Source organism: Mytilus galloprovincialis, chromosome 14, assembly GCF_965363235.1.
Source record: "Mytilus galloprovincialis chromosome 14, xbMytGall1.hap1.1, whole genome shotgun sequence".
Taxonomy (NCBI): Eukaryota; Metazoa; Mollusca; class Bivalvia; order Mytilida; family Mytilidae; genus Mytilus; species Mytilus galloprovincialis.
This window is the reverse complement of record NC_134851.1, coordinates 60,973,383-61,000,575: the sequence shown is the minus strand read 5'-3', so window position 1 is coordinate 61,000,575 and position 27,193 is coordinate 60,973,383. Positions and strand designations below refer to the sequence as shown.

General features: G+C 33.0%; 1 protein-coding gene across 1 annotated transcript in view; it reads left to right on the top strand.

Moving 5' to 3' along the window:
- The window catches only part of LOC143058727 (BDNF/NT-3 growth factors receptor-like), a 168,812-nt gene that overhangs the window by 31,970 nt on the left and 109,649 nt on the right, over positions 1-27,193 (top strand). The window contains exon 2 of the mRNA XM_076232175.1: positions 2,173-2,301. Coding sequence (XP_076088290.1) covers positions 2,173-2,301 — 129 coding nt within the window. The remainder of the gene's footprint in view (positions 1-2,172; positions 2,302-27,193) is intronic.

The window sequence follows — 27,193 nt, the reverse complement described above, 5'->3', positions numbered from 1 at the left end:
AAGTTCTCATGATATTTAACTAATGGTAACTTTTATACTGCGTCATTTATGTCAAAACATTCTGGGATTTTATTTCTCGGTTTTACATTGCTCGTGGCTATAACATTAAACTGATACGGATCATAATTAAAAAAAAACAAATATAATGGAATAATAATAACAGGATAAAGTTATATAAGAATAGATAAGCAATACATGAATGAATATAGTGATGAAATTAATTGTTTAGGATTGATATTTACGGGGGGAAACTGTATTTTAATTAATGTCAATAGATTAAACAGAGAGGGAATGCATGTTTACTTCATTGATATTACAGTGAAACCTGGCTAAACCGAATCCTGCTTAAACCGAAAACCTGTATAAACCAAACATTTGCTAAAGCACCAGCATATCAAATTGTATGTGTTGTGAACCTGATAAAACCGAACATCAGCCAAAACCGAACACAATCTTAGTCCCGAAGAGGTTCGGTTTAAACAGGTTTCACTGTATAACAGTTTATTGAATATAATGCACATTTTTACCCATATGGGTTGAAGGCATACATACATGTAAATCAACATAGTAATTTTACAATACATCATACAGAAAAAGAAAAAAAAAACAACAAAAGAACAAAACATTATATACATATATGTATCTATCATGCAGTTGTTGAGTCCACCCTTCTCAGTGACCATGACTTTTTAACAAATGAAACAGCATACTGCATAATTGACGGACAAGAAAGACATAAAACCAATTTATCCAAATTATCCATATTATCTATATTAGAATAGATATTTCTAACTTTCTGCAAAAATTCAAATCTCAAATCTTTATTTTTTGTACTCTTCATCATCTATTTTATTTAGACAACAATGTTGACATATTATAACGGTTAGATAAGACTTACAATATGTCGCTGACAGTATCAAAAATGAACAAGAAAATTGTTATTTGGATGGAGAGTTGTCTCCTTGGCACTCACACCACATCTTCCTATATCTAAGAAAACGCAAACATACATTTTTTCACAAATCATTAGCATACATCATACCAAGAGCTGTAGAACCTGCCAAAAAGTTCACTGCGGAAGAGTAAAAACAGTCAGGTCAAAATTTGTTTAATAGTCAGGTCAAAATTTTGTTTAATAGTAATTACTATTAAACAAAATTTTGACCTGACTGTTTTTACTCTTCCGCAGTGAGCTTTTTGGGAGGTTCTACAGCTCTGACCTGACTATTAAACAAAATTTTGACCTGACTGTTTTTACTCTTCCGCAGTGAACTTTTTGGGAAGTTCTACAGCTCTTGGTATGTTTGACATGTTAAAAATAAGAACTATGTCACAGATCAAGTTTGAAAAGAAAACATTCACGGAAGTCTAATTCATCACGAATTGTTTTACTTATACAAAGTTTCGGTGTCTCACGTTGCTATAGACAAGTTTTTGCAGTCTTACATCTTTATATATATATATATATCAGAATAGTTGTCCAATTTAAATATTTACAATATCCAAAAAGAACATATCTCGCCTCACTTATTTTGGTTTGGAATTCATGCGATTCCCTCAGTTTTTGTGTTTTAAAATGATTTGAAAATCGGTAAACTTATATTGATTTTAATTCCGAATGTAGAAACAACAAGCAAGTCAATAATCAAAAACTTCGCGGTTATTGCAGACATATTTAACTAGAGGCTCTAAAGAGCCTATGTCGCTCACCTGTATTTACTGATGCTTTGGCAATCATGTAAAATAAGGGCAGATTGATCTTGACCTGATAAACAATTTTACCCCATGTCAGATTTGCTCTAAAGGCTATTGTTTCAGAGATATAAGCCAAATTCTACATTTTTATCCCTTTTGTTCTATTCATAGCCATGTCGGCCATCTTGTTTGGTTGGCCGGGTTGTTGAAGGACGCCGGACGCAAAGTGATGAGAAAAGCTCACTTGGCCCTTCGGGACAGTAGAGCTAAAAAGGGACAGATTGTTTTACAGAGAGGGAAATAGCTCAAAAGTACGGGAAAACCGTTGCAACGGTTCTGTTTCAATGATGTTTTCTCTGTTTTTCAAATCAATGTAATGACAATCTGTTCCTCATTCAATACGGCTGAAATGAGCCAATTCTTTTTAATCTTGTAATATTCATGACGATTATCGTTAACTGCTTCCGTTTGTTTCAGAATTTAAAACATGTACGTCAAGTTCCGACTGTGGGGTGAAAGATACCATGTGTTTGGATAGTGGCTATTGCATGTGCATATATAATCTACACAAATTGACGAAAGATGGAAGTTGTGAAGAAGACAAAGGTGAGTAGTTCTGTATTTCAAACTTCAACATCACAAGAGTGAGAGAGCCGTGGTGTAGTGGTTGGCGCATCGGACTCTTTAACACAACAGTTCTTGGTTCGATCCCCGTTTCGGAGTACATGTTTTTATTTAGAGCCAGCTGAGGCCCACCTCCGGGTGCGAAATTTAATAGCTGCATTCAAGACCTATTAGTGGCCTGTGCCTGTTATCTGCTCTTTAGTCGGGTTGTTGTCTCTTTGATATATTCCCTATTTCTATTCACAATTTTACCTAATATATCCTGCTATATTTGTTGAGCTTATGTCATCACAGGGAAAATCAATTGTAAATTTACAAATATATTGAGGACTTGTGACAAACTTTATTAAAATTTAGAAAATTTTCACATAATGATTACTTTAAGATTAAACACAATAATCGTCATTGATTTCTGCAAAAAAAAATTAGCTTCTACTCCTTATGTTTTTCATTTTTGATTTGCTTAGTGTCGACAATAGGTCGTAAAGCCAACTTTGAACATTGTATTACAAAAATAAATGAATGCAATGAACTTTGAAGTTTGTCTAGACCGGGTACATTTTCCGAACCTTTCCTCTTGTAATTCAGTTACTGAATAGATAATTGATTTATGTCTCTGTATAATATATATCAAGACAACTTGAAGAAGTCGATTAAACAAATTCAACGACTGTTTCCTTATTGACGTAAACTATTTTTTTTCCTAAAAATATATTGGTCTGCATACCGTCAAATTGATGACAACCAATCCTCCATCATGTTTTTTTCAAATCACTTCCGGCGTAAAGGAACACGTGTACTTGTTTTAAATTACGAAAGTTGATGTTATTAGTAAAAAATTGTGCAATTATACAACGCATTATTCTTTATAATTTCTTTGGAAATCAGATAATAGCTTTTCTACATGGATATTGTACTTTCTCATTCAGTTCGTCACGTGACAGATTTCCATTTTGTTTCCTTTTATTTGCAATTGGTATTCGCATGCTTCCTTCTTAATAATGTTGTTTTATAACAACTGTACTTTTTTCTGCCTAAACAAACACGATAAATGCTCTATTAAAATCGTCTCCTTCCGAGTACGAGATTAGACTGCTTAGAAGGATTGTAAAACTTCCAGGGACTTGTGAGCGATGTCCATATTTCATAGAGATTAGACTGTTGTTTTTTTCCCGTTTGGATGGTTTTGAACTAGTCATTTGTGTGGCCCTTTATAGCTTGCTGTTCGGTGTGAGCCACGGTTCCGCGTTGAAGACCGTACTTTGACCTATAATGGTTGACTTTTACAACTTTTGACTTGGATGAAGAGTTGTCTCATAGGCACTCATACCACATCTTCCTATATTTATTTACGTTTTTCTCTGCCTAAACAAAACAATGTTAGTACTCTATAAAAAAAATTCTCCTTTTTCGTCTTCTTCCGGAAGTAGGAGTGTAAAACTTCAAGAAACTTGAGTACTATGTGCATACAGAGCTACATGTAGTTACATGTATATACTCAATTAAAAGCTTCTTCTTTTTCGTCTTCTTCCGGATACGGGAGAAGTCTCCTTATAAGTAGGTGTGTAAAACATTCAGGAACGTGTGTGCTATGTCCATTTGTACATATGAACTTAGTTATAAGTTCTCTATTTAAAGCTTCTCCTTCTCCGTGTTCTTGCAGAGAAGTCTTTTAAGTAGTAGTGTATAACTTGAGTGCTATAACGATATGTACCAATAGAAACAACCTAAGTCCATTTGTACATATATAATTAATTACAGGTACTCTATTAAAAGCTTCTTATTTTTTCGCCTCCTTCCGAATTCGGGTGTGTAGGAGCGTAGCTTTAGTGCTATTCAGTGGCTTGAGTGCTATTCAGTGGCGGATCCAGAGTTTTACAGAAGTAGGGGTCCACTGACTATCTAAGAGGAGGTCCGCTCCGGTCATGCTTCAGTGATTCCCTGTATGATCAACCGATTTTTTTCCAGAAAAGGGGGTGGACCTCATGGGCCCCCTCCAAATCCGCCTCTGTCTATATGTACAAATGCCTCAGTCTATGTCCATTTGTATGTATAGACTTTGTTATAATTAATCTATAAAAGCTTTTTCTTTTTCGTTTCCTTCCGGATGCAGGAGTAGACTCCCGGGAAGGAGTATAAAACTTACAGAAACTTTGGGCACTATTTGGCTGTACATATGGACTTATTTGCTCTTTGGTCGGGTTGTTCTCTCTTTGATGCATTCTCCATTTTCATAGTCATTATTACAGCCGATTTCTTTGAGTGTGTAGCCAAAGGTCATATCTGGTTAGCTTGCTTGTTATCTGGCCCGTGAAGTCATTGTTAGGTTAGGTAAATTACCCTACTTTAATAGTAGACTAGACCGACAGATAACCAATCTATCTGTCTGTTGGACTAGGCTACTTCGAAAGGGGGAGGTATACTTGACCTAATAATGACTTCACGGTTGAGCTAACAAACAAGCTTACCAATGATGTTACCTTTACCTATACAGTGATTGAAATCAGCGGTAACAAAAAAATCTTCTTGTTTTTCGGGAGTAGTCTCCAAAAGAAGAAGTATAACTTCAATGAATTTGTGTGATATGGACTTTTGCACTTAGTTATACTGACTATCAACACGATAATTAAATAAGAATGTGTCCCAAGTACACGGATGCCCGATCCGCACTATCATTTTCTATGTTCAGTGGGCCGTGCAAATGGGGTAAAATCTCTAATTTCTAAATCAGAACGATCATATCATAGGGAACATGTTTACTCAGTTTCAAGTTGATTGGACTTCAACTTCATCAAAAACTACCTCGACCAAAAACTTTAATCTGAAGCGAGACAAACGGACGAACTGGCGGAAAGATGGACGGACGAACTGGCGAAAGGACGAACGGACGAATGAACGAACGAACGGACGAACGGACGGACGGACGAGCGCAAGCACAGACCAGAAAACATAATGCCCATAAATGGGGCATACAAAAGTTTATTGATTCACATTATATGCAGTGGCTTTGGTGTAATGAGTTAGTATGGATCCTACGTACATTATATTAGTGTGGAGATGCAACGTTTGAAAGATTCCAGGGTTTCAGACATACTTATATATTACTCTGGGAGTGAATTCCAGTCAGAGATAGTGTTCGGATACAACACATATTTGTAGAAGTCTTTATTGTCTATAATTTTCCAAAATTATTAATAGATCGGTTTGTTATTTTTGTCGTTTTTAATTATTTTACATTTTGTAATGTAGGGCTTTTTAAATCTTACTATATACGGTATGTATTGGCTCATTGTTGGAAGGCCGTGAGGTATAGTTGCCTACAATCGTGTCATGTGTTCCCTTGTGGATAGTGATCTCAGGGCAAGAATACATGGTTTTACAAGTGTGCTCTTCGCAACCCGTTCCAATAAAAAAAAACAAGCTGCGATAACTGTCAGTTAAGTAACCCGAATAATGTCAGTCGTTATATTCCGCTGATCTCCGTCTAATCTCCGATTGCTACATTAATTCAATGCACAAATTCATAGCAACAAGAAATGGTTCTGACATGTTAAAATAAATAAATAATAACTGACATGAATGAAAAGTTACAGATTATAATACATGCAGGTATCAGGTCCGTTTGCACCCAATACATTTCCGTACCCTACACGTTCGCACCTCGCACGTTCGCACCCAAGGTCCGTTCGCACTCTACACGTTCGCGCCAATTTGAATTATTATTATTATTTTTTCTTCCGCCTAAATTTATTCTTGTGGTGTAAAAATGTTTCAAAATATGTCGCTTAGTTTTTTTTGTATATGATATCATACAGTCTATACACTTTTGAAACTCTTTTTCTTTTTCTTTGTAAGAGTTATCTCCCAAAACACTGTTTTTCTTGTTGTCAGATCTCCTCCGCAACTGTAAAAGAAACTGACAAATTTATTTTTCCAAATTTCTCGTTATATCCTCAGGATGTTATGTTTTATTTTGACCGAATCTTTACGAAGGCCCCATATGAGAGTAATTTCCCCTTTTGTATTGAAATAAGTGATATAATTTTGTAACTGGAAAACCATAAGTGATAAAGGCCTAGGGTCTTTTGATTTGAGGTTCTTGGTCCAAAAAAATGAAAATGATGTCAATGTCAAAGGTCAAGGTCATGATTAAAATTTTGATTTTGGCTTGTTATCTCTTATTTTCAGAAATCTTATAAGATATTGACAAAATATTTTCACAAAATTGTTAGTTACGACATGTCGTAACACATAAATCTTAGTCAAAAGGGTACGTAGACATTTGATGCGAGTTTCCCCCTTTTTGTATCTAATATCATACGTATGGCAATATAACTCATTAACAATATAAATTAGAGAACTAGAGTCTTTTGATTTGAGGTCCTTGGTTTATGACCTTGAAATTGAGCTCAATGTCATATGCTTATTTAACGTTCTAGATTTTGACCTTCGCTTTTACCTCATATGTACACATGATAAAGCCATGGGATTTTTCGCAAAAGGTTGCAAGCAATGTGACCTTGAAAAAGCCAACCGGAAGTGACATTTTGTAAACCGGAAGTAGCCATTTTTTGTACTAATTTAATGTATTAGTATATAGAACCGTCTATTTTTGGAATCAGTGTCAAGTAAACTATCAAAACATACCGGAAGTAACATATTTTAAACCGGAAGTAAAAAATGATCTCCCTTATTCATATCTTTTTGTATAGAAACCATATATTTTTGGAATCAGCGTACAATAAGCTGTCATTTGACGCTAAAATTGACATTTAAAACCTAATTTTAATATTTTCATATAAAAAAGATCCTCACTGGTGGAAAGGCCATCAATGGTTCTCTGAACAATTGGTTTTTAATTGTAACACTGTTTCTATGACAATGTAAACAATGTATCTGTGATGATGTTAACGCTCTGTCTGTGACGATGTTAACATTGTACAGTGTATCTGTGACCATGTTAACACTGTATATGTATCGATGTTTATACTGTATCTGTGACGATGTTAACAATATATCTGTGACGATGTTTACTCTGTTTGTGTGACGATGTTAACACTCTTTCTGTAATGGTGTTAATATTGTATCTGTGATGATGTTAGAATTGTATCTGTGTTGATGTTAACACTATATCAGTGACGATGTTAATTCTCTATCTCTGACGATGCTAACATTGTATTTGTGACAATTGTATAACTCTACGTGACGATGTTTACACTGTATCTGTGACGATGTTAACACTGTATCTGTGACGATGTGAACACTCTATCTATGACGATGTGAACACTGTGTCTGTGACGATGTTAACACTGTATCTGGGACTATGTTAACACTGTATTTGTGACGATGTTGACACTATTTCTGCGACGATGTTAATACTGTATCTGTGACGATGTTAGAATTGTATCTGTGTTGATGTTAACACTATATCAGTGACGATGTTAATACTCCGTACTCTATCTCTGGCGATGCTAACATTGTATTTGTGACAATTTTATAACTCTACGTGACGATGTAAACACTGTAACGTAACGATGTCAACAATGTATGGGTGACGATGATAACAGTATCTGTAACGATGTTAACACTGTATCTGTGACGATGTAAACACTGTATCTGTGATGATGTTAACGCTCTATCTGTGACGATGCTAACATTGTACAGTGTATCTGTGACCATGTTAACACTGTATCTGTATCGATGTTAACACTGTATCTGTGACGATGTTAACAATGTTTCTGTGACGATGTTTACACTGTATGTGTGACGATGTTAACACTCTTTCTGTAGCGATGTTAATACTGTATCTCTGAGATGATGTTAAAATTGTATCTGTGTTGATGTTAACACTATATCAGTGACAATGTTAATACTAACATTGCATTTGTGACAATTTTATAACTCTAGTGACGATGTTTACACTGTAACGTAACGATGTCAACACTGTATGGGTGACGATAATAGCAGTATCTGTAACGATGTTAACACTGTATCTGTGATGATGTTTACACTATTTCTGTGACGATGTGAACACTCTATCTATTGTTATGTTAACATTCTATCTGTGACAATGTTAACAGTCTATCTGTGACGATGTGAACACTCTATCTGTTACAATATCAACGCTCTATCTGTGACGATGTTAACACTCTATCTGTTATTGTGATATTACTATATTTGTGACGAAGTTAACACTCTATCTGTGACGATATTAACACTCTATATGTTATTATGATAACACTGTAGCTGTGACATGGTAACACTCTATCTGTGGCATCATTAGCATTAATTTATATCTGTGACAATGTTAACACGGTTTCTGTGACAATGTTGAAACTGACGATGTGATGATGTTAGTCCTGTGTGTATACAAATGCCGATGTTATCATTATATCTGTGTCGATATTAACACTCATATGTGATAATATTAGACACAATTATTTAAATGTATGTTGTTGATGCTTTTATCGTTTTGATAAAAACAAAATAGCAGCATGTATTTAACTTCATAAGAATTTAAAAAAAAACATAAATCATTATTTTACAATGCATAATAACTATTCTTCAATCACGATATTAGAAACAATCTATCATCGAATTATTTCTGAAATATGGGATTATTCCCATAATTAGGGAATACTATATCACAAGTCGCAATTAATGTTCGCATAAAACAATGGATTACTTCTGAAAAATCTATAAAAGTGATTGTGCTTGAAAAAAAGCAAAATGCCATGCATTATAAGGCCTATACATTGATAATAAAAAAAAAATCCGATAAAAACGTTGAATGTAAATGATATGAACCTCTGAAGTCTTATATTATAAGACTACATGCAATACTAGATAATATAAGATGATTTTATGTTTCCTTAATCAAAAGCAGAATTAAACTACTCGAATTGATCGTTCTACAAAAATGATAATGAATGGTTAATGTTTCATTGTATGGAAACGGGAACGCTGTTGTTTTAAATCTAACGTATAAACATTGTTGTTTTGTTTTTACTGTTGTTTTTATCTAACGTATACACATTGTTTTGTTGTTACTTCTGTTTTGATTTTATCAGAACATTGTATGTGTCCAAAATACTGAAAAGGCTGACTCTGACTTTTACCTTAGATTTGCAATGATATTATTTGGGTTGCAATTCAAAAGAAACAAAATCAAGATTCTGCTTAAACTTTGGTAAATGACCTTTTATGAGCTATTGTAGTCTTATATGAAAAGAAAAATGGATTTTATTGGGCAAAATAATTTACCCTGTATTGAAGGGGACAAAAACAAGCAGCTAAAACATTTGACACAAATTCCTAGACCTCACATAAGTACAGCCATTCTTAAGTAGTATTCTACATTTTTTGCCAGTTCACCAAAATAAAGTAATATGATAATTAATAGTTCATATTAGAAATCTTAAAATATGAATGAAACTGTTTAATAAAATAATAATCTTCGAAACCCACAATAACATCATAACATAGAAAAGGTTATATCTATTTTCAACTATGAAACGTGATAATATAGAATATATTGGAATTTGATTAGAAAAAATTAGCATTTTTATTCAGATGAGTCTCAAAATGATATAAGCTATTTGGCTTTTTATGTTCTTTTCTGTGTTGTTGATTCTTTCCTTTTATTTTTGTTGTATAATTGAGAGAGAAGGAGAGACATAATTTGATTTGTCCGATAGGTAATTGGGAAGTCACCATTTTATTTTTAGGAGGGGGAGGGCTAGGATAAATATTTGAAAAAAAGACAGGACAGAAGTTTTTAGTGCAAAGATAGGGCAGGATGAGTAACTGGGGTACTAAGTTCAGGATAAACAAATAAAAAAGCTGGACCGAATATATAGAGTGAAAAATAAAAAGGCAGGACAGAGATTACAATCTAAAATAAAATGCAGGATACAATTTTTCATCCTAATTCTCACAGCAGCATTTATGATAAATTTCAGGTTGTTTCATTTACATAATATGTTTCGAAGTTTAGCATTATGCTCTCTTTGCTAACTTGCATACATTATTGTTTAGGGGCCAACTAAAGCGTGACTCAAGGTTTCGTGATTTTCTGGTCGAGTTGATGACAGGAATATGACAGTTGTTATCCATTCGTTTTATGCATTTGTTTGAGCTTTTGATTTTGCTATTTGCTTAAAAGGACTTTCTGTTTAGATTTTTTCTCGGAGTTTGTTTTTTTTTGTTATTCTACTTTTTGGTTATGGTCCTGGCTGTAGACTCTTTTTGATATAACTTCAAATTGTCTTCTCAATATATTGGTAAATCTTTTGAGAAAAATAAATCGCTTAAATTTTGTATTCCATGCAATTTTTCTTTAATATTTGGATTCACAGCAGGTATTTCTCAGTCGAAAAATACACCACACATAAGGGAGCAACCATTTAACTTCAAGGGGGTTATGGTTGTTTTTCTGAGTCAAAATGTCTTTTCAAGACTCGACATCAGAAGGTATGGGGGAATCTGGATTCAGAATATTTTCTATCATCTGCATAACCAGGATAGCTTTTTTTTTATTTTTTTTTTTTTTTTTTTTTTTTTTTTTTTATCAAATTGGGGATTTAGGAAAAAAAACATACCCCCTTCCCTCCTTGAATTTAACTAGCCGTTTCCTAAATCCCACGGTAACTTTTCAGCAGAAAAAAATATACCCAGATATAGAACCCATGTGAAGATATTTCAGAATAGTAATTACATAATCAACTCAAAAGACAATGAACTTCAAACCAGATCATTTTTCACACCGCAAAGACAATCAATAGGGTCGTGTTGTCGTTGTTAAATTAAGGAGTAGCGAAACCGGAAATCGATGTATCGTCTGCAATTGATAAGAAAAATGAAAACTATTTGTCACAAAGCGACCAATGCTTCAATGTAACTTAATAATGTTTAGAGACATTTTTCACAATGTAAATGCATCTCAAATCAAACATTGTAAATTAAAATCATGAGCAATGTTTTTCCTTGTTATATTTGCCACGATGCAAGGTTTCACTGTATTTACTTATTGTGTTTATCGATTTAAACAGATATTCCTAAGTCAGGAACCTGATGTTCAGTGGTTGTCTTCAGTTGATGTGGGTTATAAGTGTTTCTCGTTGCTCGTTTTTATACCCCACCTACGATAGTAGAGGGGCATTATGTTTTCTGGTCTGTGCGTCCGTTCGTCCGTCGTACCCTCCGTCGTACCGTTCGTTCGTCCGTCCGTCTGTGCGTCTGTTCGTCCCGCTTCAGGTTAAAGTTTTTGGTCAAGGTAGTTTTTAATGAAGTTGAAGACTTAGTCCAATCAACTTTAAACTTAGTAAACATGTTCCCCATGATATAATCTTTCTAATTTTAATGCCAAATTAAAGATTTGACTCCAATTTCACGGTCCATTGAACATGGAAAATGATAGTGAGAGTGGGACATCCGTGTACTAAAGACACATTCTTGTTTTTTTTTTTTTTTATATAGATTAGAGATCATTAGACTATTGGTTTTGACACTAGTCGTGTTTGGGGCCCTTAGTAGCTTGCTGTTCGGTGTGAGTCATGCTCTGGGTTTAACATGTTTAAGACCGTACTTTGACCTATAATGATTTACTTTTTTGCAAAATATTAATTGGATGGAGAGTTGTCTGATTTGCACTCATACCACATCTTCGTATATCTTAATCTGCACTAGTGCAAAAACTTTCGGAGAATATATAAGTTGGGAAACAGTTCATTTTGTTGTGTTTTACTTTAACGGCATGTTATCAATACAGGATTGACAAACTTAATTTGACCAATTCCGAATTATGGTAGCAAGTAATTTGTTACTCACAGTGCCTGGCATTATTTATAGGTTAACGAATATCATTTATCTAATGAGACACTATAAAAAAGATGCATGAGGCGCATCTTACAAATTGAATGTGTCTGGTTCAATTTCTTTAAACATTCCTAAAACACTGTTCATTGTATTATGTACATTGTAATAGAAACAAACCTAATCAATAACAGTTAATGTAAATCTATTTATGTTTTTTTTTGCTCCGCGTACATCTCCATTTTTCTCATTAGATATATAAGTTAGGGAGCATCCATTTAACTTCTTTTTTTAAAAAAAGGGGGTTGTAATTATGGTGTCTTTCTGAGTCAGAACTTATTTTCGCGGTAAGCGCGACCATTTTTCAATCAAATTATTTTTTTTAGATTTTTTTTGCACCTACTTGTCAGATCAGACTTTTTTTTTTTATCAAATTGGGATCAGATTTTAGGACAAAAACTATGATAAATCAACCCCCTGGAATTTAAATGGTCGTTCCCTGAGATATCCTAAAATAGCCGTTTCATAATCTAGTGCATTCTGGGTAATATTTTTAAAATCTCGTGTAAATTAGGTACAATGAAATTACCAACATTCTCAGTGGCGGATCCAGCCATTTTAAAAAGGGGGGGGGGGGGGGGTCCCAACCCAGAGTAAAAAAGGGGGGGTCCAACTTTATGCTCCCATTTAAATGCATTGATCGGCCAAAAAGGGGGGTTCCAACCCCCGGAACCCCCCTCCCCCCTGGATCCGCCACTGGAATGAATTAGATTCTGAAACGGTGAAGTTGTGTTTACCACTCAAGTGATCATAATATAATCACATTTGAAATGATCGTTTGTTTTCTTTCTTCCCTGAAAGATAAACGATTTTGTAAAAGAAATACAAGATGTTTTTGTGACCTATTACAATTTTACGGATCGAAACGGACATGCGATACGTCACATTTAACAAACTATGTTTGACAGTCTTATAAAATGAATATGGTTACCAACACGCAAGGAAGTCAATCAATAAGGCTATTTTCATATTAACGACTTTTGACTCCGTAGTTTATTTTTTGCTCGACAGGTTACCTTATCTGTGGTTAGAAATCCTGATACTCGGTCAAGTAGGAGCAACTTAAAGAAGTAATTTTAAGCTTATAATAGGGTAAAATTTAGGGGAGTAAATTACTGTTTTATGTTTTATTTACACGACAAAACATCGGAAAAAAGAAAACTTTTCATCAAGATTGCACCGATAATATGTTTGCTTTTACTTTAACGAGTACCAGGATGTCTTGCCACAGAATTAGGTTACATGTCGAAAAAAATAGTAAAATCCTGTGACAAAATTCTGTAATGTGAAAAAAGTCTATTTGGATTTGTACTGATCATAAAATTTGTCTTAAAATCGCCAAATCTTTAATATCAAATCCTTTAAAACTTAGATTTATCTTTTAAAAAAAATATCCGTTGTGCTGATGTGATTTTAGAACGATTTTGCCGATTTTTTGTGCTTTCTGTATAAGGTTCACCTTCTTCTTCAGTCTTTAGGTTTTTATGAGTCCTTCAATGATCTGAAGATTATTTACTGTGTGCGCAGCGTGGCCTATATAATATATATATATATATTTACAAAAACAAAAACAAAAATATTTTGAAATAAATTTGAGGTGCGTATTTTTTTAAAATTGTGATTAAAACTATGTACATACATGTAGGCTAATAATGAGTAAGATGAATTTGTGGAGAACAGCTGGTGTGGCGACAGCGACTGTTTGCATTGACAATGAGTTATGGTATATGGAAAAAAATGAATATTTATATGTATCTTTTTTGGTTGAAGTGTGTCTAAAAGTATAAATGTGTTTTTTGCGGGTTCTACTGTCTGATGGTATGAGAATAGTAGATGGTATAGCTACGATTTGATGTACTATTTTGAAAAAACATTGTAAATTTTGTGCGTGTTCTTCTTTCTTGTAGAGTGGGCCAGTTTAGGTTTTATCATATCTGTCGGGCTACTGATGTTATGGTACCTGTTACAGACATATACATCTGGCAGCTCGCCTTTTGACCATCTCGAGTTTAGAGGTTTGTTTAACTGTGTGAGGGTCCCATACTGAACATGAATATTCCAGTTTAGGACGGACTACTGCCAGATATGCCTGAGTTTTGATGTTCTGACATGATGTTTTTAAGTTTCTCTTTAAGAAGCCCAGAGATTTGTTGCCATTAGCTATAATGTTGTCTGCGTGTTTTGACCATTTTATGTTTGCTTGAAGTGTAATGTCTTGCTCCCACCTAGTAGCTGCGTATAAATCTAACTGTAGTGCATCACAGTCACTTTGAGATTTGATGACTTTGTAGATGATACTGTCATCGGCAAACAGCCTGAGCTTACTGGATGATAGGTTTTCTGGTAGGTCATTGATGTATACAAAGAATCATACTGGGCCCAGAACTGTGCCTTGAGGGACACCTGAGGTGACTGGGGCTATGTCAGATGACTCTCCATCCAGGACAACTGTTTGTGTTCTGTCATTTAGGAAGGCAGAGACCCAGTTTAAATTTTCATTTTGGATACCGTAATAGTGTAATTTGTGGAGTAAGTTCCGCAAGATCTAGACTGACGGAAGCCATGCTGGAGGTCATACAATATATTGTTCTTTTAAAGATGGTTGATGATGTGTTCAGTGATGATATGCTCCATAAGTTTATAGGAAATACATGTCAGTGATATAGGACGGTAATTTTCTGGTTTATATTTTCCCCCTTTTATGAATACTGGTGCTATGTTGGCGTGTTTCTATTCTGTTGGTGTAATGCCATTTTCAAGTGATGTTTTGAAGATACATGTAGGTGTGAGAATTTGAGCTGTTTGGTCTTTGAGTTCTTTACGTATTCTGCCGCTGATGTTGTCTGGGTCATTTGTCTTATGTGGGTCTATGTTGTGTAAGAGTTTCTAGACACCAGTTAAAGATATTTCCAGTGGTGGTGATATCACAGGGTGTGAGCTAGGACCTTTGTCTGGAATGGTGTTATTTGATTCAGTTGTAAACACTGATTGGAATGTGTGTTGAGGATGTCCTCTTTTTGCTTTGTATCAGCTATGAACTGTTTTTTTTCAGTGGTGCGACACCGGTGTTATCTGTGCGCAGTGATTAAAGGAAAATAGCTTTTTAGGTTTAGATTGATTGTTGCACTGTTGGTCGGGTTCATTTATGGGTAGGTCTAATAACATTTTTTTTCAATAAAACCCCAGTATGCAGTTCTTTGTTCTTTTTGTACTTGTTTTTTTTTCAGATGTCGGTACTTTTCATCATACTTGATGTCTTGTTTCATTTTTTAATATAACTTGTTTTTTCTATTTATCACCTATTTTGAAAGAATTCAATGCGAAGGTTGTACTTACCAAAAATTAAACAGTCAAATATATTATATTTTCCCGATTTTTTGTTATTTAAAGTGTTATGCAAAATTTAAAATAAAAAGAAGATGTGGTATAGTTGCAATAAGCCAATTCTCTAAATGACACAGAAATTAACAACTATGTCACCGTAAGGCCTATAGCTATTATCAACAATTCACTATGATTCATGAATGAACATGGAATTAACTTAACCCTATCTAAGCCTAATTTCAGTAGATTAATGAATGAGAATAGAATTAACTTAACGTCTATTTCAAATTGTTTCTAAATGGAACATTGTGACATTGTTTTTTTTTTTTTCAGTTTAAATATGAACAGACTAATATGATGTTTCAATTAATTTTATCCGACTCTTTAATGATTAGTTTTTCTTTTATGTGGCTGATCATAATTATTGGATAAAGACTACAGTTATATATACTCTATCCGTTTTATTAAAATAATAGCTGAAACACGTTAGAAATGATTGCTATTAATATTCATTCAGAAAATTAAAGTCTCGCCTGATCATTATGTCCTAATTTACCTAAATCAAAATTACAACGAAGGAGTGTAACTAAAATGTCATTGATCCACTGTCCGCCATTAATTTTCATTTATCATAAAAGCTTCCGAATGACTATTTATCACGGTTTGTATTTAAGGATGTACTTAGGTGAGCTAAGGTAAAATTAAATAAATCAAGAATTCAAAATTGATAATTTAAGCTGGAATAGTATTTGCAAAGGATCAAAATAGATAGGTCATGGAGCTCCTTTTAAAGATATTTGATTTTTAAAATATGGCGGGAAAAGGCTGACTCGGACTTTTGCCTTACATTTGCATTGGTATTATTTAGGTCTCAAATCAAAAGAGAGAAAACCAAGAATCTGCTTAAATTTGATCAAATGACCTTTTATGAGCTAGTAAGTCTTATGTTAAAATATAAATAGGTGTCATTGGGCAAAGTATTTTACCTTGTATCGTATGGAAAAACACCAAGGAGTCCGAACATTTGACACTTACTCCAAATCCTCACCTAAATCCTTAAGTCAATGAGGAAAAGGATCAAACGATGTTGTATTGCGAATAGCATATGCATTGTTGTTCATAACTATATATAATAGCTAAATATTAATGCGTTATGGGACAACAATTATCCCACGGGACCCCAAAAAAAAATCCCATGTGATTTTGCCCAGTCCCATTGGATATTGAAAATCCCATGTTTTTTTATGAATCGAATTAAAAAATATATATAATAATAACAACAGAAGAGCAATGAAATTATTTAATCCCATGTTATTCCGGAAATTTTGGTTTTATATATATCTATATATACATAAACGCCTAAAAGAGTGTACATAACAACTCCAAATACCAAAAAAAAGGTAACTATAAAATTTTATGTAATTATTTATAAATATTTCGGATAACAGATATCCTTCCTCAGTGAGATTCTGATGTTAAATGAATCATCTTAAAGTCTTCTCAGATTAAACTGTTACAATCTTGAAATTTGTACAATAAAACCGAACATCAGTTAAGACGCTTGCACCATTCTAAAAAAATATTAAACATGAAATAGGTTATATGGCTTATTACAACAGTGAGTTCAAATATATGCTTTAAATACAAATAATAATGTATGATATGAACTAGCACAATTCTAAAACTTTAACGGGAACGACAATTATGATGGTACAAAAATGATTACGTCAATAAAATTACCAAATAGACAGCACTGAACGATCTAAATTTATAAATATTTTAAATTGACAGAGTAAAGTAGCTGCAACAGACTCTGAATATTTAAACATCGCGAACAAACAGCTGTTAAAACGTAATAATAAGTTTTGAATAGGTATAACTAGAAGAACGTGGCTTGGTACTTATACATCCCTCAAAAAATTAAGCAATTTTAATATTTATACAGTTAAGTCGGCCTCATATCTTGACTTACATCTAGAAATTGACAATGAGGGTCGGTTGAAAACAAAACTTTACGACAAAAGAGATGATTTCAGCTTTCCAATTGTGAACTTTCCATTTCTAAGTAGCAACATTCGAGCAGCACCTGCATACGGAGTATATATCTCCCAATTGATACGATATTCCCGTGCTTGCATTTCCTATCATGATTTTCTTGATAGAGGGTTGCTGCTCACAAGGAAGCTATTAAACCAAGAGTTCCAAATGTTGAAGTTGAAATCATCCCTTTGTAAATTTTACGGATGCCATCACGAGTTGGTTGACCGTTATGGAATAACCGTTTCACAAATTACATAAGCAACACGACGGGTGCCGCATGTGGAGCAGGATCTGCTTACCCTTCCGGAGCACCTGAGATCACCCCTAGTTTTTTGGTGGGGTTCGTGTTGCTTATTCTTTAGTTTTCTATGTTGTGTCGTGTGTGTTGTTGTTTGTTTGTCTTTTTCATTTTTAGCCATGGCGTTGTCAGTTTGTTTTAGATTTATGACTTTGACTGTCCCTTTGGTATCTTTCGTCCCTCTTTTATAACAAAACCTCCTGTCTTGTCCTGTTTTTTTATGAAGCGAATGATATACGACAATTTATGTCGGTTTATACACAAGCCAAAAAGGAAAAGGATTAAAAATTAAACAATGCAGGCCCGGTGTAAAGAATTTCCAAGAGCGTTTTTTTATTGGGAGAGGGGGGATGGGGTATATGGACTCGCAAAGCTCATTTTAACAGTTTCAATCTAATAAAAGATGACGTCAACGGTGCTTATTTTTTTTTACACAACGAACTCCTAGAATCACCTCCCCGCTGGCTACGGGATCGCACTATTTGTTATTAGAATATAACCTCCTTGGTCAGACAAAAGTTTTTACAACTTAGATAGTCCTCATTGATAATTATGAAATCATGCAATAACAAAATTTAACAGTTATGAATTTGTAAAATGTGGGATGGGGGTGGTTATATTTGTTTCCTAAAAAATATTCTGTTCCTAAATCCGAATTTGATAAGAAAAATAAATATTGTTGTCAAGCAGATAACCATTTTTTATTTCTTAGAATTTATCCATACTTATTATGTTGAATTTTGAAAAAGAAAAAAAATGTATAGTAGCGTCGAAATACTAAAAAAAATGTTCGCGCTTGACGCAAATAATTTTTTTCTGACTCGGACAAACAAAAACACCTCGAAATTAAATGGTTGCTCATTTATATACATCTACAACCAAGAACATAAGTCGATACTATAAACCTGGAATAATACAGTGAAACCTGTTTAAACCGAACCTCTTCGGGACTTCAGATTTTGTTCGGTTTTGGCCGATGTTCGGTTTTATCAGGTTCACAACGCATACAATTTGATATGACGGTGCTTTAGAACATGTTTGGTTTATACAGGTTTTCGGTTTAAGCAGGATTCGGTATAGCCAGGTTTCACTGTAATACTTTATTCCAAAAGCAAGTACAGCTTATAGGATATACATTCATTTTTTGACAAATTAATTATACATGCACCATATTAAATAAACAGACATATAATGATAAAATGTTAACTACATTGAGATACATTAAATTACTTGTATACAATACAATTTCAAGTATAACGCAGAGTATGAAATTCATAAAATTAATAAAAGTTAGCAGCGTAGTTTCTCCGCTAATTTTAAGTATTTACCAAGATTGTTCAGTTCTTTAATATTCTGTACAGATAACAATTGAATCAATTTATAAGTAGAGGGGTGTCTCCAATAATATTGTTTGCTATATTTTTCTCTAATGTCAGCATATTTATTACATTCCAATAAAAAATGAAATTCGTCTTCAATGGAACTTGTATTACAATAAATACATAATCTATCTTTCCTGTCAATATTAAAATATCTTCCTGTCTCTATATTCAAATTATGTGCACAAATACGGTATTTACAAATATAAGGTTTATATATGTAATTCACTTGTTTGTCTGAGTAAAATTGTAAATTATGTGTACAAAAAATATATTTATATAATTGACATTTGTTTGAGACTTCGAAGAAAGCATTTGCTTCGCATATAAATGTATCAACCATTCTCTCTTTTAATTGTCCCAGAAAAAAATCTACATTATCTACCTTTTGACTTAACCAAATAAAGTTAAAGCCATATTTACCTAAAATATCTTTAATTTTACAGCACCAGTTCTGTTTATCATTTGGTTTTGTATTACAGCTACTAAACATTTCATCATAACAGTTTTTCAATATGCAATTATCAGTACATAATAATTTTATCCAATATTTTACCATTCTGTATTCTCTCTCTACACACATACAGACCTTCTAAAATTCAAACTGACCATTATTCCGTGCGTTCATCGTGTATCGTGCGTGTTGCGTGCGTGCATCGTGCGTGTATCGTGCGTGTACCAATCGTGCGTTCATCATTCATCGTTCCGTGTATTTTCCGTGTAACGTGCGTGCATCGTGTATTCTTAATCGTGTATCGTGCGTGTATCGTGCGTGTATCGTGCGCTCATCAAACATTCATTCTTAACCGTGTATCGTGCGTGTATCGTGCGTTCATCAATCATTCATTCTTAACCGTGTATCGTGCGTTCGTCAATCGTGTATAATTGTGTAGATAGATAACGTGCATTTGTGAAACGTTCATCTCTAATTGTGTAACGTTCATACATTGCGGTTTTTATATGATAGTCGGTTATAGAGCGGTTAAAGTATATGTATATATATATAATATATATGTATGTTCCGACTTTAAATAAAATTTACAGTCATACTTACTTTCTTGTAGACTCTTAATTAACTTCATCGTACATAACGTTCATACAGATTCATGACTTTTTGTGTAAATATTTTATCATCTGTAAAGATTTTGTGGTTATTCGGTGAATCTTGGCTGGGACTGACACATTTTGATATAATGATACATGTTGTACGTACAAACAATAACATGATATTGACATTTCTACGACAGAAGAGTTAAAATGGGAATTCTATTCAACTGAGCGAAAATGGACTTAAAAATATACTGTTGGCCAACTGGTATTTGTAAAAAATATTCTGTCAATTAAAAACAAATGTGTTTTTGCAAAATTTAAATGTGGGGTAGCTCCACTAAAGAAATAGAAACTGGAAAGTATGAAAGAAAAGAAGTCCACGAAATGACATGTGTTGTAGCTCTACTATTGAAGATGAACTTCATGCCATTCTAAAATGCCCATTATAGTATAATATTATACATTTTAATTAACATTTTAACCCACGGCTATAATTATCAGATAGCGAAAATTTAATATTTTTATTTAATAACGGCAAAGTTGCTGCTATAGTCGCCAAAAACACCAACAATATTTTATTGAAAAGAAACTATACAAATCCTTGGTTGTAAATCCTAGGTAGATTATAATTCTTCGCTTATTTGGCAAATTCCTATGCTACTAAGATATTTCGAAATATTTAAGTTTTGATAAATACCATTATAAATATCCTTTTTGTCTTAGTTTCTGATGGTCACATGCACGTTATGTTATTTCATTGAGAAAATACAATATACAAGATTGTCGGGTAAATGTGGATTGCGGATTAAAATGTTAAATGTCAAACATGAATTAACAAATTAAACTGAGGCGAATTAACACGAATATGTATATTCTCTTCAACAGTGTTTGAATTCTCTGTTCTGAATTTCATTTAAACTAAGCTACAATGTTTTGTGGAAAATTGAATAAAAATAAACATTACATGTATTTGAAGGCATTATTTTAATTAAACAAATATAAGATCACGCAAATATATCATGTTTTATTTTAAATTGAGGAACTTTTAAAACTTGAAATTGGATTTACAAGTTTAAGATATAATCTTGTTGGTTTTTTTTTTATAAATTAGTTTAATATATGGTATTATCATAACAAGTCTTTACTTGAATGGAATAAGCATGGAACACTTTCACGGATTCATTTTTCATTGTGTTCATGGTTGCCTATCAATGACACCGTTTTTAATGTATGTCTAAAAGATTATTATCCGAAAAATAATTCACAATAGTACGTTGTTACTGACTAGGTTGGTCCCAACCGTAAAACATTCAGTATGTCTTCGGAACATACATGTACAAATATTAAGGAATTGTCAAGAATTTCAATAACGGCCGGGAAACAAACTAGTTGTTAACCTTCTATGATTAGTAAAGAATGACGGATGTTGTTTTTTCTTCGGTACGTCTTAACACTGCTAAGAAATCCTTAGTGCACTAAGGCTTTGACTATACAATGCCACTAAGGAATAGAAGGAGTGCTGTTGTATGTATTATTTTTATATATCATGTTAGAGATTGATATTTAATGCATAAATTTCAAATTTTACAGAAAAATAATCATAAATAAACGAGATATTCAACATTATTTAGACACGTGCCGGTTTTTCTTTGATATGCCGAAAATCAATGAACCGTTTGACACGTGCCAAATAACATATTATATATAGCAACTGATTAAACAATGACGATCTTTTTTATTTTAAGTGATTTAAAACAATTGTATCGAAAATATTTATGCTTCAAATATTTAATTAATGTGTTGTTCTTATTTAAAATGATGAAAAGGACAAATCATTTTGCTGTTGTTTCATTTCTTTTGCAAAAAAATTGTTTGCCATAGGAGCACGACTTTGATGTGCGCCAACTTATAAATAAGAGTGTGGTCAGCTTGTTAGAATGTTTATGTAAGATATACGGAGACAAAAGGAATATATATATTTATAAGTGTTTTGTTTTTATTTTAATTCCGACAAAGATGAGTGTAAATACAAATGGTTTCACTAAAAATATGAGTAAATTCCGAAAACCATCATAAGAAACAACTATGTTAAGTTTCATGAAATGGATAAGCGGTTCTCAAGTTACAGTGCGACATGCGGACGGACGGACGCCGGACATTTGTATACCATAAAACGTCCATGTTGACGGGCGTATAAAAAAGCGTCGGCGTCTTTGAAATTTTAATGACCGTTTCTTAAACTATCCTGGATTTCTATTAAACTTGGACAGAAGCTTGTTAATAATCATTAGATAGTATCAAGAAGTTTTAAAACACTTATTAGATTGATTAACTGTCCTGGGTTTTCATCAAACTTGGACAGAAGCTTTTTTCAATCAAAAGATAGTATCAACAGGAATATTTTATTGATTTATTTCCTCTTTTTTTTTTAACAAATTGTCTGTTTAACATATTGTATAAGATAATTTATGAAATAATTACTGTGGCGTGTTCATTACTCACTGTTGAAGGCCGTGGGGTGACTTATGGTGAAAACTGTGTCATTTTATTTCTTGCGATGAGTTGTCTCATCCCCAATCATACCACATCTTTTTCTTGTTATCTAAACTTCAACACGTATTTTAAAAACTTTAAGAACGATTGTACGAATATGTATTGAAACCTCGTAACCAGCTTTAACATGTTCATGTGTGGACAAGTATCATTTGCAAAAATTTAAAACACGTATTCAAAATGGCGATTAACTGGAAACAACAAAGTATTAATACCAGAATTTGTGAAAACGCTCCACGAACAACTCAAGCTGACGACTTTGGCGCAATGGAGTGCGATGGTTTATAAAACGCGGGATATCTTAATTAAAGTCTACATATGTGCAATTATTATGAGCAGTATATTTGTTTCAATGTCAGTATATAAAGCATTTTTTTTTTTATTTATTTTTTAGGGATGCACCCAGTTGCACCTTTTCATTTAAGATATATTTCCGTGACGTAACCTCGAAAGATTAGTCACATCACTAAAAACAATAAGGGAAATGAAACTTCTTCTCGCATGTTGCACTTTGGGTAATAGTTCTCTTCGACAAAATACTGCCTTGAACTCAATTTTGGTATAAATATAAAGAAGCCAAAATTTGGTTCTGAAATGTATATTTTTGTAAACTCTAAAAGCTAGGTAGCATATCCCTTAATTGATATAAGCTCTGAAATTCGACAATGTTAAGAGACAGTGCTAGGGCTGTTAGCAATTCAAGGTCGCTAAACTCTCATTACCCGTTTAGAGATTTTCTGAAAATACAATGGCTTTTGCCTTATTCGAAACAAAAACATTAGCAAATGTAACTGGTGGCCTTCGGCTGTCAATTGTTCTTTTCGGGTTGTTGTCTCTTTGACACATTCCCGATTTTCATTCTTAGTTTTAAAATAACTAAAAATACAATTGTCAGTTCAAAAATACATTTAAGAAGTCAGTGAGTTGATACATGTTATATTCTACTGAATTTACTATATCCGTTATTATTACGTAATATATCTCTTATATAAGTCCTGTGTCCAGGTGTAAATAACGGGCCGTAATAACAATATGTGATTTGTATGTCAGGTGAAAGTGACATACTAAAATGTTTATCGTCTTCCATTATACATGAGGGTGTGAATGGGGGTTTATAGAAGGAAATTATAGACAAAAAAATAAAAAATACAAAAAATAACCAGACAAATAGAATATATGGAATAAAGAATGTTCGGCAAAAGGTAAAACGAATTATAAAACAAATTGCCTAAAAATATAGAATACAGAAATACTGAATCCCCATTCAGACCCTCATGATCTGACATTTAAAGTTTTAGGACATTTATGGGCATGCGAGTCAGTTTTAGACCGACAGTGATTTTTTTTTACAAAATCAATTTGTGCATGTGTATATGTGCTAAAAATTATATCTTCATGTGCTGAATTTAAAAGACAAATGGGTTTGAATTATTCGACATTTCCTTAATATTTCGGTTTCTTGGACATTTCTGTCCTTTGAGCAGACACCCTTAACATTTTATGTTTCAAAATATAAAGATATGCAGAATTAATTGATTTTTGTTAAAAGAAATTAATTTAAGAAAAAAACGGTATTTTTGTTGAATATTTATCTAGTTAAAAAAGTCGTTAATTTCTTCATAATAGTTGGAACAAAAATTTCCATACGGTATCAAGCCAAATTTCTAAAAAGAAGGGAAATATGCTCTTAAGCTAATGGTTAAATCTCGAAAAAATGTTAAAATGCTAAAAGTTTTTAAAAGAAAGAGTTTAATGTCTGCTATTTTAGATTAAATTCTGCGAATTGTTTTTGTCTGCAAAAACATAAAACAGAGATATAAAGAGAACCACAACTAATTGAATAAAATGGAGGATTGAAATGGAGAATGTGTCAAAGAGACAACAATCCAACCAAAGAGCAGAAAACGGTGCGTCTAAACACGACTAAGGACTCATAAGTGCACTAATATGTTATATAATATGCTACTAAGGACTAAAAGAGTGATGTGCAGTGTAAACAAATTTCTTATCTAGATTGAGATTGATATTTAATGCATATATTCAAATTTAATCAATAAAAGATCACTGATAATAATTGAACAATGCCTGTGCCGGTTTTCGTTAATTTTTCCGAAAATCACTGAACTATAAGACACATGTCAAATTACATAACTGGTAACATTATTACCTTAAAAAATGAAAAAAAAATATTATTTAGAGAGGAAAATTACCCAGACATTTAGATATATTTACTATAAAAATATTTTTTAAATTTTTTAAAAATCATTTAATATGCATCGGTTTATGATTTAATGAAAACATATAGAAAATTGTTAAGCTGGTTTTTTTTCAGGAAGGAAAATAATGTTTGCATCGAGAAAAATAGCCCCTCCCCTATAAATGATCATTAATTTACCTAAGTGGGAGCTTAGATTTTGGAATCAATCGCGAGGCCTGACTGCCATAAACAACAGATTACGAACAGCAAACAGTGGATACACCAATTCATTGATATGTATGAAAGACAACGATGGACACAAAATGATTGCACTGAATAATTTCAACTACCATTGAGATAGATTTTTCAAATCTACTTATCAAATTAGACATGCATTTAAAAAAAACCTTGGGATATCTATTACCGTTAGGTTTCAAATTGGAATTACAAATTGCATTTTCCCAAAGAGTTTTAGGTAAAACCCCGTGAATCTCACCTCCTAGAAATTTGAAGTGTCAGCTAAGATGTTTGAAAATATGTATGAATTTTCATACATACTTGAAATTGGAAAGGAATATAAACAAATTCAGTATGTTTACTGTACAAACAAACAACAGACACCAATTGTGTCTTATATTGTTGAAGTCATTTTTACTGAGAGCAAAATTTGATTAATTGATTATTCAGTGGTTGTTTAAACGTCCATTGGCAAACATTTCATGCATATTCAGGACGAAAAGTCGTTTCAGAAGTATATAATGAAGTATTTGGTATTACAAATGTTAATTTTCTAATTATTTAGTAAATGTCATTTTCTTAGGTAGTTCTAATTAATTTGTACGAATCAAACTTTTCTGACAAAATAATATCTTTTGCTCTCAATTAACACATACGATTCTGATAACAATGGATAATATAAGGAACTTTGTAACTTAAAAAAAAAGAAATTATGATTGTTTAATCAGGTGTTATGTCAGTTCGCTTGTGTCAGTCGGATCACTGATTTTCGGCAATATCAAGGAAAAACCGATACGTTCTAAAGATTGTTCAACTACTCATTTATTGGAGAAATTATAACCTAATATGTCCTGTTGATAAGTATATATGTACAGAACTACAAAAAATTGCAGTGAATGTTAACATAAAAGAATCAAATAATTTCTGCTATGCTTGTATAGTGAAAACGAAAACAGCTTACAATATTTTTTAGATATATACATATATAATCGTTTATAAAATGTATCCGTCAAAGTGAAAAAATATATAACATGTAAAAATACATAGATCATTCATTTATTGCAATCAATTATATCAAACCTGTTAGTTAAAAATAATTTCTAGAACCAGTCACTCTCTGTAGATATAATGCGTCGGACATTGTATGCATAAAAATAAAATCTCGATTTTTAACTGTTTGAAATAAAATTAGTAAGAGTTTCGCGGAACACAATGTCTCGCCTTCGTTTGCCGTAAACTTGAACTCTCAGGGTGAGGCTGAACAAAATCAAGACACTATATTTTGATTGTTATGAGCTTCTGTCCAAGTTCACAAATATTTCCGGTGCCTATAAAATAGCCGACTTTAATTAAGTTATTTGAATCTGAGCTGACACAATAGCATATTATCTATTATGGTGGTATCGGCAAAACAGCTACAAGTATTGCCTTTAATGAAAATGCATATCAATTTTTTAAATACTATTCTAAATAAAATAGCTTTGAGAATCGTGTAAAAAGCGTTCGTTGTTCAGTCGTCAATGAATCATTCAACGTGCGTGTATCGTGCGTGCGTGTATCGTGCGTGTATCGTGTATTTATCATTCATCGTGCATCGTGCGTGTATCGTGTATTTATCATTCATCGTGCATCGTGCGTGTATCGTGCGTTCATCATTCATCATTCATTTTGCGTTAATCCTCCGTGTAACGCTCATCGCTCATCGTGCGTGTATCGTGTATCGTGCGTGTACCGTGCGTGTATCGTGCATTCACCGTGCGTGTATCGTGCGTGCGTGTATCGTGCGTGTGGTCAGTTTGAATTTTAGAAGGTCTGTAGGTATTCTACCCAGTTCACAATAAACCATGGGCCGTGTCAACGAAGCTGTCCTAGGACTAAGACATGTCTTAGGATGGTCTTAGGACACGTCTTAGTCCTAAGTCG